The sequence below is a fragment of the Varroa destructor genome, unplaced genomic scaffold (genome assembly GCF_002443255.2).
Source record: "Varroa destructor unplaced genomic scaffold, Vdes_3.0 BEIS01000006.1, whole genome shotgun sequence".
Lineage (NCBI taxonomy): Eukaryota > Metazoa > Arthropoda > Arachnida > Mesostigmata > Varroidae > Varroa > Varroa destructor.
The window spans coordinates 21,072,048-21,087,009 of record NW_019211459.1 but is presented as its reverse complement, the minus strand read 5'-3'; the positions used below and the strand labels follow the sequence as shown (position 1 = coordinate 21,087,009).

General features: G+C 38.7%; 1 protein-coding gene across 3 annotated transcripts; it reads right to left on the bottom strand.

Moving 5' to 3' along the window:
• Window positions 1-510: 510 nt before the first annotated feature.
• LOC111252465 (uncharacterized) lies at window positions 511-7,864 on the bottom strand. 3 transcript variants are annotated; one of them, XM_022810404.2, is made up of 5 exons: window positions 7,439-7,864; window positions 5,751-5,916; window positions 4,854-4,947; window positions 1,019-1,177; window positions 511-835 (listed from the first exon to the last, which is right to left on the bottom strand). In XM_022810404.2, exons 1-5 carry the CDS (start codon window positions 7,669-7,671, stop codon window positions 792-794), a joined length of 696 nt encoding a protein of 231 aa, XP_022666139.1. In that variant the 5' UTR covers window positions 7,672-7,864; the 3' UTR covers window positions 511-791. The 3 variants fall into 3 exon arrangements, with proteins under 3 accessions (XP_022666139.1, XP_022666142.1, XP_022666140.1); XM_022810407.2 differs by lacking the exon at window positions 7,439-7,864 and adding an exon at window positions 7,298-7,341; XM_022810405.2 differs by lacking the exon at window positions 511-835 and adding an exon at window positions 3,202-3,325 and having other exon boundaries at window positions 1,040-1,177; window positions 7,439-7,862.
• Window positions 7,865-14,962: the final 7,098 nt, after the last annotated feature.

Here is a 14,962-nt window from a genome sequence, read left to right as displayed (position 1 = left end):
CCTAGCTAGTACGATAGCCTTAAATATTGTACGTTCGGTTCGTCTGTTTAATTATCTACGCAACCTTGTGGCTTAGATCTCATAGTTTTCTGTGATAAAAGCTAAGATGACATCTCCCAAACGTATACAGAGTTTTTCATTTTTGGATCTTCAATTCTAGTAGTACCGGTGTTACGATCAGTTCATTTTATCCGATGTAGCCTGAATGGTTTTAAAAAATAAAAAAAAAAACAATGAAAACACACGAATATCTATCTAAATCCGATTTAGCATTTATTTGACCATAGGTCCATGTTTTTTGCGGCTATTAGCTGTTCCTATGGCAGCCATTCTGCTTGTTCACGATCATCATGTGTAAACAATATACTTGTTAAGTTTCGTTGAAACAAAAGTATAAGGCGTGCCTACCAGGTATAATTTTTATTTAGAGAACAATGGTTTTATAAATGACTGACTGGTTCTATCATATATAAGTACGTGTTAAAGAAAACTCCAGGCCGGCGGGCGGAATTCAAAGTAACCATAATCTTAGCAATTTATTTCGCTTTTAATAGCCCATACATAAGTAGCTCATAGGAATGGCAAATAACATGTTTCTATTTCCTACATAGTATTCGTTCATTATTTAGACGGATAACTTGCTCTTATCGAGTAATCAATAACGCCTTGGGCAGGCAGGCAGGCAGCTGTGTAACACCGCGGTGATCGCTTGGTCGAACTTCAGGCGCTCTCAGATCAGTCGTGACGAGTCAAGGATTGATCTTTTTCATTAAAACGGCTCCGTAATAGCTTTACGCTGTTACTTTTCGATTGTAAATGTTGAAAAATACAGTTCCTGAAAATGCCGAAGAACATTCAATAATCATCCATAACCGACTAATGGAAGAATAACGGAAGAGTATGAGAAGGTTATTTGGACAAAGCTCGCTTGCAGCCAGCTATAGTCGCCCTAATGACAACGTTCTATGCATGAAGGAGACGATATTGTTTATTATCAGACAAATCCTATTGAGATTACCGGCAATCGCAAGCAGAGGGATAAGCCAAAATGAATTGACGTTTCCGAACATTTCAACGGAGTCCAGCTGATCGTCTGGCGATTCCTCTCGTTCATAGAGTCGGCTCAAAATAATCGACAGGAGAGATTCAAGGGAAAATACGCTGTCACACAGTTGCTCTGAAATACGTAAGTTAACAAAAGTCATTTGGTTTAAAAGGTGATGTAGTGAGTTCGAAGTTTCCGGGACCTGTTTTTTTCGGCTTAGTTCATTTGTTATTGACTATATAGACTACAGAAAGCATGCAATCGTAACCTCTGCATTTTCACTACCGAAATTCTTGCAGTACACCTCTATTTACTGATCCTAGCTGCCTAGTCTTTTTTTCCAATCTTACAGTTGTTGGTAGTACGATATATATATATATATATATATATATATATATGTAGAGCTGTATAGATGCCACAGGACTCGCAAAGTTATAGAAAGCACTAACACCTACCTTGGAGCGCCGAACAGACAGTTATAAGCATCGGCGACTATACATTTGCTTTAGGGCGTTGTTCTGCCGATTCAATTGCATTCACACACTGATATAATTCCAAAAAAAAATCAATTTTTAATTATAAGTCACAATTCGGGATAAGAATGAATCACTGAAAGCCTAAAGAAATCAAAGTAAGCGTCTCTATTTTTATCTTCCCTCGAATCACGCAGTAGCCATTTGTCTACTTCTTTACCTCATTCATTTCGTTGAGGTGAACACTTGTACTATTTACAGAAATACTAAGTATTAGCATAGGGGTACCTCGAGATTGGCCGCCTTTTACTACAGTTTTCAACTCTTTGTTAAGCATGTGCACAAGAAGTCTTCTAGGGAATCTGTATAGGAGTTCGAAATTTCTTCCCCCGGTTCTTCAATCCAATAGGTTGCAGTGTTTCTCGTAGCAGAACCCTTACCAAGTACAAAGGATGTATAGCAAGGCGTCTACGCCGCTGTAGTTTCAAGACTAAACTCAAATTTGTAAATCATTTCTAAATCTTTTTTTCTAGCCAATCTAAAAATTTTTTCCCTAACTCACTACTGTTTGTCTGCGCAAAACCCGAATGCTAATATGAGAGTGAACGGTCTCAGACCTGAAATTGTGTAAATAATGCATTTTACGTACAAAAAAATGTCGCGAGATGTTGCACCGTTTTAAAAATGGCATCATTTCTTGCTGATCAACCACTATAGATGACATTTGCTGAGAGAAACAGCCCTTCAACATTTTGGAATCACTGAGTCTTACAAGCAGTTAATTGAGGTATTTACTGGCAAATGGAAAAGCTACACTGGTTCATTATTGCTTCATGCGACATTTGAGTTCCGTAAAGCTCTGCTCACGCCGACCCTGGTCTGATTTCCGCACAGATCAGAGAGAGTAGATGCCGACACTTATCATTTAACGCTATGCCATGTATAACGAAAGGTGTTACGGCATACGGTCAGTTAAATGCACACTTGGGTGCCAGTCCAGTATAGTCGATTTTATTTCGTTGTAAAGGCAAACGTTTTACATAAAAATCGTGTCAGACGTGATGAAAACAATGGCTGAACTCAGGGGATTTGTCCTGTTCCATGTCTTCTATGAAAAAAAAATGATACGAAATCTGGATTCCACTGAACTTCTATTAATGACATTTAGTTGTTGTATTCTAAAGTGGCTAGTGAAAATAAACAGCTGTTCTCTCCCCTACATCATGCGCAATGGGACATAGTTACTAAAGAAGTGTCAATATTTTTATGCCATAATATTGTACTAAAGACTATCCATGAGGTGTTCTCACGGAGGGAACAATGCGGACAGAAGGTGATTATTTACGTTCATTCTTGATTTTTCTATATAGCTAAAATAAACTTGCTTGACCCACATACAACACTGATGGTAACGTGTGATCCACGTTTCAGCCTGGAACAGATCGATGGGTCATATAGACAAGAATAAAAGTGGCATGCAAGAAGATGAATCGCAAAAAAAAATTATTAAGTTCGATTCAAGAACGCCACAGGAAGCTTAAGATCAATCCATTATATATCTATTATATGTATCCGCTAAACCGGAACTATTGGTGTTGCACCTGTCGAAAAGCACAAATTGCTCCAGAATACTGTAGGTAGGCTGGGAAAGATGTCTCCAGACGGAACGGGGACCACACATACCTGTTATTAGCCTGGCTGTCCTAGTACCAGGACGTGGGTATCTTGTCGACCGGAGTCGCCTTTCCGTTGGCTAACGTCTTAGAGAGTGTCCTCTCGATTTCGGCAGAGCCTTCGCAGTCGGCGTCTACAATGGAACGGTAAAGCGAACATTCATTCCAGTCCACATTAGTGGTGTGATACCGGTGAAATGTTGAGAAATCGACAAATGTTATGGATGATATCTTTGATGTTGTTGCCATAGTGGTGTTTGCTATTTAAATTCAAGTAAGCACCTCACCTATGACAAGCATATAAAAATTTAGATTGTTATGAGACTAACTGAACGATGCCTAAAAGGTAATTTTTAGCATCACAAAAATGACTGTAATCGTCTGACATAGCGGTGAAAAATGTCAAGTAACATGCTTAAAATTGTTTGTCAGATAGTGCTCAGAGCTAACGCAATATGTTTAAGGCAAAACTATAAGAGAAAAGCTCAAAAACGATTACATTATAACGGCTATTGCTTCATTATCGATGCAAGGTTCTCGCATGGGCGAAGCGTTTTACTCGAAATTTTCGATCCTAACTTCAGAGTAACGCACCTTCTACGAAGCGACTTGTACGACTACGACCACCGGAAACAGCTCATTTCATATACTTGAATTCAGTCTGAAGAACCTATGGTAGGCTCTTGAGCCTAGAACTTCTGACCAGAAGTGACCGCATAAAAGTTTGGGAAAAAGTTGGAGAACACACTTGTGTGGCTATAGTATACATATAACGATATGCAAGACGCATAACGACCCTCAGAAACAAGCCCACTCGTTCTAATGTCAAATCGAACGCCAATGCCTCAATGTATCCAGCCGATTACGCCTAAATCCAGTTCTTATATTGCAAAAAAAGCAACGGTTCAATCGCAAGTAATGGTTGTGTCCTATTATTTTTAGTTAGATCCCGCACGCAATATTTTTCAGGGTACTAATGTTGTATAATTAATTAAATCGAGTACATGCCTATAGTCAACGTTGGGGCGATTGACACGGACTGGCCAGACGAACGGGAACATATGTTTGCTTTTAACCCTCGAGCTCTAGAAACGAGAATTATGCCTCTCGTCCAATTGGGTTTCCATATATATATATTATAAAAATTCAATCTGCTAAGCATCTACATTCACTTTGCAAAGATGTATATGACCCTGCGAGAGTCTGTTTGGAATATTTACATTACGCAAACAGGGTAAGTATAAAAAACAAAAAGCAATTGTAGGGCAAGCTGCTGGTTAGGTGTTTACTGAATTTGACTAAAGACACTGATTTCCATTTAGCAATCGTACTTGGCATTCTGTGCTTATGATCCTGGTGTCCGGCTCACTCCATCGTTGGTGAAGTGTCTCGCACTCTCCTTATTGTGTGGTATTGAGGAAAATATTGAATAACCCTACAATGACTTAATTTTCCGCATGAGTTGTTCCTATGCGTCTATAGATCCTGCTGCCAGAATAGACTGCGAGTTGGGCGGGCTTCGTTTGCTTAATTTGTTTTTATTGGTAGGAACAAGTGAACGGTGGCGGTTTTTGTAACTAGAATGTTCATATATTCATTCTTTTTGTGTCTAATGGCCCATGTTAATTTTAAATTAATACAAGAAGGAGAATTCTAGCGTACCTGTTACGAGCTCCTTGATTCTGTTCACGTCTTTGGCTGACAGGTACAACTCAAGCTTAACATTGCTACGGGGCGCATGTTTCGGAATTTTAGCCTGCTCAGAAAGAAAAGCGCCAAGTTAAATTTATATGGGCGTATCTCCTTTAGGAAACACAATGCGAAACATAAAATGAAAACTGCTGAAACCCACCCATCTCAACAACCTAACACGTTCATAGCGAAAAAATATAGCTTAGATTTTATTTTTTTACGACTTTCTTCTATAATGGGTTAGGCTGGCTTAGAAGGCTGTAGCATCAATTTCTCAGTGTTCATTTGTAATGGGTGGAACAATATCTAAGTGGTGCTACTCAGCCGCGTAGATATAACAGCATACGAAGCTTTTGGCTGTCACCATTCTGCCTGTAGTCAGTGCGTTCTAAGGGTACTAAAACACTGTCAGAAAGGTTCTGTTTTTTTTTTGGCACAAACCCGATCTTTTGCCAAGCCCGTCATTTGCCTTATAGTGACTCCCCATCGAGACAAACTCACCCATCAGAGATTACCAAAATCGTTCATACCGCTTTCGAGATCATCGACATTAGATAGTATACTATATATATATATATATATATATATAAACTATGTTTTAGTTCAGCAGCTTTCTGAGATAAGAGAGCAAGACAAAATTATTATTATTATATGTAAAATGAGCTTTTAACTTTGATCATACAAGCCTTGATCAAATAATGTTGCTTTTTTACTGTAAAATGTGCATCGATTGAGCCGACCCTCAATAGGCCTATGAAGTATCAAGACGGAAATCTTCACTGGTAGGGAGTTTCAGCTAGCTATAACATAAATCGAATATATGCACAATAAACAGAGCTGCTGCGTAATGGTAAGTCTATTCTTTACTTTATTGACAAGCGTTAGAGCAAGTCTTCGTAGATAGATGAACTCGCGGTCAGTGCAGGGTTCGTCGTAGCTGGTGTTAATAAGTTGGCGCAGCAGCTGCAGGTCCTTTAGCTTTTTCTGACAGGTGATAAGTTCCTTGCGCTGTTCTCGGCATTCGTTGCGCTCTCTGTAAAAATCACAATGCGAGAACTCGTAATAATTACTTACGCCATGTACTCAATAGATGGACAACCTACATATATCGGATCAGAATGTAATAGCTTGGAACTAAAATTCACCTTAATGTTAACACGGGATCTAATTAAAATAGCTGGCTTTTTGACTGTAACGTTATGTGTTGAAAGCAGTTGGATTTATCGTGGACTATTAGAACAACAATAGCGTTTAAACCGATATGGTATTTTTTTTTATCGTTGGCAAAAAATTGGCGAGAATGAAGATGTTAGAAGCACACGGGTACGAGTGAACCGGTATGCAACACGTCCTAGCGACACTTCAAGCACGTCATATGAACTGAAAAAATATAAGGCATGTCTGATAACAGTCGGATACTCGTCTCTGCCTATGGAACCATCTTTATAAATAAGCCCATTAAACTTTTTGCTTTTCTTTCGAAAATTTCCATGTTTCGTTAAATGTTCTTGATGTACTATACTACACCCTAGCAAATAGGCTAGGACTCTGACTCTACAACTTTAGCCAACCTTAAAATGAAAATGGTTCTCGAAATTAGGCACACTTACTGCCTTGGACGCAAGTCTGAACGGCAGTGAATATCTAAGAAAGGGCGTGCAATATAACTCGGCGATCTTGCCATGCAGTTTCCTTAATAGAAAGCCAAAATTCATGGAAGAGTACCCTTCCTACAATTGAAGTCCGCTTATTATCAAGTCTTTAATTTTAAGAGTAACTAGTGTCAATGAAAGGTTTCGGCAGTATGGCATAAATGTAATAAATAAAATGATATAGTTGAAGAAAATCTTTAACAGACAAAATGCATTATGAGTTAGAAAAAATCATACCATATAGGATAATATATCGAACACTAAAGGCTCTTAACCACTCAGTCAGTGACTTTTAACGTCGTTAGTGCTTCATCCATACCAGACAAGTGACGTGGGTCTCAGTGCGACCTTGTTAAGACCCATGTCACCTAGCGCCTGGTCCATTATATTGCTTCTGTAACCTCTCTGGCTTGCTGTATTTAGCCAAGCATTGTTTAACTGGTCAGCGGCCCGTAACTCATTGGCGCTTGCGAAGAAGACGCCGAGGTGTATACAAACCGAACCGATAGTTACAGAAGTAGTAAGAAAAAACTTACCACATGCGTCGAGTAATTTTACAAACTTTATACCAAACAGGTTGCGATTTTCTGAATGCACTAAATATATTGAAATAGCAACTATTTCGGCCACTGGTCTGTCGGCTTTAGACACCCATGATATGGCATAACATTCTGTATACATGCAGATACATTTTTCTATATACTGCGACCTTGGAAAGGATCTATTTATAGAACGGTAAAAGAAGGTCTTTGTTTTACCTACTGGCAATCCTTTTTCACTAAAAGTGACATCTCCTTTAATCAGCACTCACTGTTTCTCCCATAGCCACTTCTACACTAATTTATTGAGATACCAATGTTAACGCTTAAATTTCTTCAACGATAAGCTCTTAACGACACAAACCGGGTGCTTAGTGGACGCACAACAACCGCATCATCGTCGCTGCCATCACCTCTGCTACCATGCTCGTCGCCATATACCTTAAGGCTGTGTCCTGCCTTCGATATAAACATATTTGAGGGATCCAGCCAATTCTCATCTCGAACAATTTCATCTTTGAATGAAAGATCTTCCGCGTTTGCACTCAGCGCCACGAGAGTCACGCTCAGGAGATACAGTTTCAGCACTAGAGCCATTGTAAGGTAGAATATCCAGTAAGCACCAAGCGTAGTCTCAACACGTTACTGTCTTCCTTACTCTTTATCTAGACAAAAATTAGGCTTGAGAGTAAGCAACCCTTCCGAGGCCGGAGTTCTGCACTGCGGCCTTATGTCGACTATCTCGATCGCCCGGTGCTAGGATCTCCAGCCCGCTAACAGCTTTGGCACTAGTGGTCTCGCACGGGAGATTTCGGTCCAGGGGAGGGTAGTCATCGACCGTGTGTGCGTGAGCAGCTATTAGTGAGTGAAGAGCGGTTAAAGTTGCTAAAGAACAACCTAGCGTTAGGCATATAAACCGTTATGGCAAGTACATAGAGCTTAACTTCCAGAAACTCGGAATTGCAATAACAGGGTGGGGCGAGGTATGCCGCGAAATTATCGATAGTATATTGAAGAGTTCAGTGCAATACAATGTTTTGAAAGTATAATTGCGGTTTTGGACTACTCTAAAAGCTGGACCAGCTCGCAAAGGCTGGCTATATTTCAGCTAAGCTTAATTAAAGCAATAGGGACTGTAATAGAGAAGATTGTCTTATATAACGCCGTCGGATATCGGGTTAGAGGCGATTCCAACACAACTCCACGCATTACGGGGCCCGAAGACTTGCAAATACTTTTTTATTAACGCTTATTGACACGCTTTTATAATAACGTGTAGTGTAAATGATACTGTGTTGGGTGTACACATTATACATATATTAACGTTTAAGCTACAAATTGTACAGAATAATTACTGTTTATTATGCGTTTCGAGTAAATTTTCTATCACAATCGTAGCTAAATTTCATCGTAAATTTAGCCAGGCAAATTTGTCCCTAAGCAACTTTAGTAGGGTTCAATACAACAGCGAGCTTAAGCTGCGATACGAACTCAATGCATCAAAACGCGCAATATTTCAAAAATTCCAAAGGTGAAATGCTATTACTACCTTCTAGATTATGTGCACTTCGGTCAACAGAGTACCAATAGGCTTAACGGTAAAACCTCGTTTTATAATATTTACACAAATTTTGGTATTTTATTATATTCAAATAGAGTACGCGTTGTTACTATATATGCGAAGCTTACAAAAAAAGACAAGAGTTGATTAAATTATCACAAACTTCGTTCATCATTGTAATAACAGAAGTACGCGAAAAATCAATCTGTGGTAGTATCCGTCCGACACAATTTTTCGTTTGTTTTTCAAATGTAGCTACTAATACAGTCAATTTGGGCATAAATGGTAACTTCGACTGTTCGCACATATTTTATCATGTACAATCTGTATCTTGTAATATTTAGCAATTTCTGGGGGAATGATAATTCTTGCTTTCCTCGACTAAAGAATGGTAAAATGCTAACTAGGAAGATTAATCTCAACAGGCTTGCACGGGGCCTTTACATCCGAATCGTATTCCATGGTCATCCACGACCGACCTTCATTACGAGTTCAGAATTCAGTCTTAATGGAGTGCTCCTCAAGTTGGCGTTTTGTTACATGTGTGTTGATTGCCCCTTTAAATCTTACGGACGATCGTCCCTTTACAGACACCGGTAAGAGTTATTCAGGTTTCTCAAATTTCAATCTACCACCAAACAACGGGGCCGGATTATAGAAGTAGTGATTATCTAAATGCCCCATATTGAATGTACTACATTGCATCCGGCCCTTGTCGACTGATTCCCAATCGACAGCTCCTGCTTCTAAGGCATCGGCGTTAAATTTTTTGTACGGCAATTGAAGAAACTCTTCTTCACTGCGTAAATCAGCTACAGGCGGTTCGACCGACTGCGTTTTAAGTGTTAGCTGATTGGCATTTTGTCGTCGGGCGTGCTTCATTTTTCGATGTCTTGTAAACGCTGGCCTTGATTTACCATGCCGAAAAATGCCTGAACCATAACCACGTTCATAGGGCAGGCGTGGTTGCTCCGTGTGTTGATGACGCCAACCTTCGGCGATAACAATAAAAATCATTAGGATGACCCATACAGAAATATGCATTTTTGAGCTAAAGGCACGGACCTAGCGAGTACTGCTAACTCTACGTCGTTATCACCAAAAATAGGTACATCGTAGTCAACGTAAAACAGTGCCCGGCGAATCACAACAGAGAAAATAGCAAAAATTAGCATTATTAATCGGTTCAAGCGTACACACATTATAGCTATGATGTTCTATTCAAAGGTTTTGTACTCTCGAGTCAGATTCTAATATAGTATCTAGAGCTTCATGCCGACACCTTACGTACATATATATATATATATATATATGTGAATTTACTTATAGTCCTAATTGATTTAAAGTAAAGTTCGGTATTGCTCAGTGGTGAAGTTTCGCATGCACCATTTAGGTAGTCGGAAACAATTAGACGTCACATGAAGTTCAGTAGATAAAGTCCGCTATGACAGGCGTCAGTACGTTGTGTACTCATTTTGCTTCAATGGTAAGTGATGCGTTATCGCAAAATGTTTAGGCGGACATTCACGGAGAAAAGCATATTACAGATGAAGTTCACTGACGCAAACTTTAAGTCTTCGATGAAGATTAATCAATAGAGATGTAATAATAATAGAGATAGTAATTACACGAATCCTTGGAGCGAAGTACATATCACTCCTGTTTTTATTACCAACGAGTGCACATTAATATTATCTAGACGAAAGGTATCTCTTCATATTGAGTTTTGAAAGTACTTCCCTTTTCTTTGAAACCCCACCGCCGTTACCTTTCGGTCACAAAAAAGTGCTACTTAGGTTTAGAATGGACTGTTTTGACAAGATTTTAACCTTCTAATCAACGAAGAGCTTTATAGGAAAAGGAAGAGGAGGAGGAGGGGGAACAGGAAGAGGAAGTGTTATAACATAACTTATTAAAAACATCTTTGAGAACTTCAGGTATCGTGAATTGGCGTAGTTTAGGGACAGCCTACTTTGAGGACCTCATAGAACTCGGATGTTAATGTCGGACATAAAATTAACATCTATATCCGACAAATATTATATTTCTTTGTGGTACAAAATGAGCTGGACATGGGTGTAATAACTGGCTGTAATGCGAGAAACTTGACCCGCTCTATTGCCACTATGATTTATTCCAATATACCGGGGCAATACGGCAATTTTGGGGCAAACCGATATAACAGACCGGTATAACACATACATAATGAAAGGGACAGTTCAAAAATAGTAGTTGGTTCCAATTAGGCAAGAAAACAGTTGAAAATACGAGTATTACATGTAGTTCTACGTACTTTATCGTTAAGTTGGTCTCGCGGCCCCCCGAAGAATAAAATGCCCCAACCAAGTATATTTAGGTGTATCATCAAAAATGTGATTAAGATTGAAAACAAAGAAAAAAAAATAAAAAAACAGAAGTACAGAAGTTGATATGCAACTCTCTCGTTTAGGCCGGGGGACGGGGGGGACCGGAGGGGTACTAATAAAGAAATCTAGCATATTTAAAAGTGTGCCTTATGCATGAATAACCATGAAAGACAGCTTTAATGCGTCAGTTTCATATGAAACTTCCTTGTACTTTCTCAACGTTGAAGTGAGCTCGTCTCAAACTATGATCACTCTTGCTGGTATAGCAGAATAGACAACAGGGCAAGAACTTCTTCGATGGCTTTACGTAAACGGATAAACGGATAAAAGTTGATGGATGAAGCTCAGACCGAGACTAAACTAAAATTACAAATATAAGTAACAACCGTTTTAATGTTTACGTGTAATACCGCCATTAAATACTCCAGAGAGGAGTGTAGATAAGTTGCAAGCCACGAGATTCTAAAAATGACTAATTTAGCTTACCCCTGATTGTAGCGCCATAAATAGTACACGAGTGAAATTTCAATATTTGTTTCCTTTTGTGGCATGCTTATATGGCTACACTACCTGGTCAAGAAAGTGCTTGCAAAAACGGGTTTTGGTCTATTAAAGGTCGATTCATAATCAAACCTATGGCACCGTAGCTTGTCTGCCGGTCAAATTTTAGAGTACGCCAACATGTTCTACGGTTATTGCGTATTGCTGTTCGCTAAAGTAGAGCTGAGCTCATAGATCGCAACTCGGGGCTTATGCACCACGGGAATAGAATGCTGCCAGTCAGCTAAGTGCTTTCGCTTGTGTAGCGCTCGCGATGACTTTTCTTTGCAAAACTCGAAAAACACCTAGAAGAAAAGAGCTTCGAGACTATTGACAAAACCCAAAAGAAACGAATGTGACCCCGTATTCCAGGGTTTGGATTCTGAAACTATTTCGACAACTCGAAAACAAGTCTAGCGATGCGTCGAATCAAGAGGGGACCTGTTCGAAGTTGAGGTTGGGGTTTAGACAACAAACCCACATGCAATTAATACAGGACTACGTTCTGAACACCTGCCGCGACGCATAAAAAGTGTCTACCTAAAAAATAGCTCCGCTTTATCTGCTCTAAATATAATGGTATAATCCTGTTTTTTTTTTTCTTAATATTATGTGGTTGTATGCTGTATTAGACGTTCAAAGAAAGAAACGTTTGTTTTTAACGCATTCAAAAAACGTAAGCTTGTAACTTGCGTTTCTATTAGAACGACTTACATGGTATGTTTATGACTACTTCTTAACGCTCCGTACATGCAAGGACGTCTTCCTATATTTATATGTAATTTGAATTCTCATAGAATTACACGGTTAAAAATGTTTTGTGGATTGATAACGTATACTATAAAAGTTAGTCAGATAGAGTTCAGCTAAATTACAGGAGAATGAATAAGATTTATGAAGAGGATTACTTACCAAAATCATTAACATTTTTAGAAGAGAAAACTACACGCAAGCGAGACTCATCAAATTAAACAAGCTTTTAAAGCATAACAATAATAACACAAATCTTGTAATACCCTTTTAAAATATTGTCAGCATTGTTGCTTTCGGCTTCGACAGAAGTGATTTCTGAAGTAAACTGGCTCTTTATTCTTAAAGATAGGTTTAACCCTACGATGAGTCACACCATCAACCAACAGAACAACTTCACCCCTTACTCGCCGGGTGACAACGTGGCGCAATCTGTAGCCCGCGTGTTCATATAGGCGATATTAATTTTGATCTACCTTGAGGATCTACCTTGCAGCTTGCTGGTTCAATCAGCGGCAACTTATAACCCCAGTTAACAAAAACTTAGGGTCAAATCCAATAAACTTGAAAGCCAACTTAAAAAGGAGTAAAGCCCTATCATTTGGTTTTCAATTTTGTTCGACATTGTGCTTATCCTTTAAAGTTGAATTAATTGTTAGTTATTATTAATATTAAATGAACTAATAGTTAGCTGAAAGTCAAATTTAATGAATAGATCCACCACGCTTTTTTTAGCGACTCGAGTCGACATTTTCTATAAAACACTTTTTAGCTGCGCCGTCATAAAAAATATTGTTTGTCTTAAAGGAGATACTTTGCTGGATAAATCGACCATGCATGATATATAGAATAAAGGACGATAAACGGGCAATAATATTCACCTGAGAACTGATTATATTCATCTCACGTAGCCTCGCTATAACTATTACGTGTAAGGGTAATACTGCACTAATGGAAATGTACAACGCAGATTACGGTTAGATTATTGTAAAATAAAAAGGATAATTGATTATTTGAAAAGTTGCTTATACATATATAAGTATCAGGCGACAATCTCAAAAACAAATCATTTTTTTCGATGAGATAGTACCATTGTCTAGAAGGCCATGATACCTTAAAATCGGACCAAAGCCATGTCCGCATAACAGTGCAGTGGTAAAACATTTGGTCGTTAATGGAACTCGTAATCAAAACATTCTAATTTAAAACAGTTTAATGAGATAATCCAACAAAGATTATGTTGCTAAAGCCTCATCAATCAACTTGAGTTGTTATTATTCAAGTTAATCTAGCTTCATTTATTTATTACAACATACAAAAAACACGACGAAATGGTATCCGCGACCTTAAACCACACACTTTCTGGCCCTAATCTTGCGAACCACATGCGAGTCGGCACCACACTGATCTGCTTCAGGTTTTGTTGATAAAATATTTTTCATTATTAATATTGCTGTTACAAAACGAAAATCAGTAATAGAAAGACAGATTATACAGACGCCATGGAAGTTCAGATTGATTTACAGGAGCTTGAAACGAACTTCTTGGCTTGTGGGGCAGGCCGTAGATTCTGTATGCTGTTCCAATTGATCAGATTCTAAAATACAAGAACTTGTTTAATGCCTTAGCTAGTCGTCTATTATAAGCAAGACAGCAGCGTCTCTATGGCGTCCGCCCCCAGTCCCTGGTTTGGATAAACAATTCCTGCCAACAGGTGAAGTCTTGACGCTACTAACAGAATTTATCTTCAGGCCGTAGCACGATAAACTCCGTATGTTATTTATACTGTGTTTAAAAGTAGGGCAGTTCTTAGCGAACTATTCTTGGTGTAGTACGAGTCGACGAACGTTGTATCGGCCTTCGGAAGCCAACAATGTTAATAAATATGTTCATCAGAGTATAGAGGATATTTTAACTGTTGCTACAGCACAGATGTATTCGGCCGGCTTTTTGCAATTTTAATCATTCTTAATTACAAAGACAATATACGGACAGGCGCCTTCCTTCCTCCCTCTGTTGGAATGGCACAATAGGCTAACAGAACGTTTCGCTGAGCATCCTTTGTCCGAAATCTTTGAATTCAGGCTTACTACTGAAAATCGTTCTCAGAACAGCCTTCCAACTATGGTTATCGAAATAAATTGCTTCTTTGTAGTTCTCCTCATGTTTTTTTCATTGATGTCGTATCTAAGTATCTAACATGATCGACTAGTTAGTTTACTCCGTGCAAACTTTCGTCTACGTCTTGAATTGTCAGTGCAAGCAATCAATAAATGCAGGTCTTAGATTTTGCCAATAATGCTATTGCCTCCAAAAATTGTATCGCAGAATATGCCATTTGTGTCTCCTCGAAATTATTAGCCCTACCCAGTATAATTTCTATAATGCATAAAATCTCGATAGATCAAATAATTGTGCGTGTTTATAGGTTATGCATCAGTTCGACGTCACAAAGCCAGCTCCCTAGATGATTCTGAAAGCTGAAGCTGCTTGTTTCTAATTGCTGCTCTAGGTTTGTGAGACAAGCTTCTTGGAATGTTCAATTTTTAGTTTCGAAGAACTATTAGATTATATTAGGTTACAGAGATGTAAAATTAGACAAGAGTTTGGGATATTTTTAGTGAATTTGTTAAAACTCACTTCCATATCTTTAGCTTAACGAAAACAACAT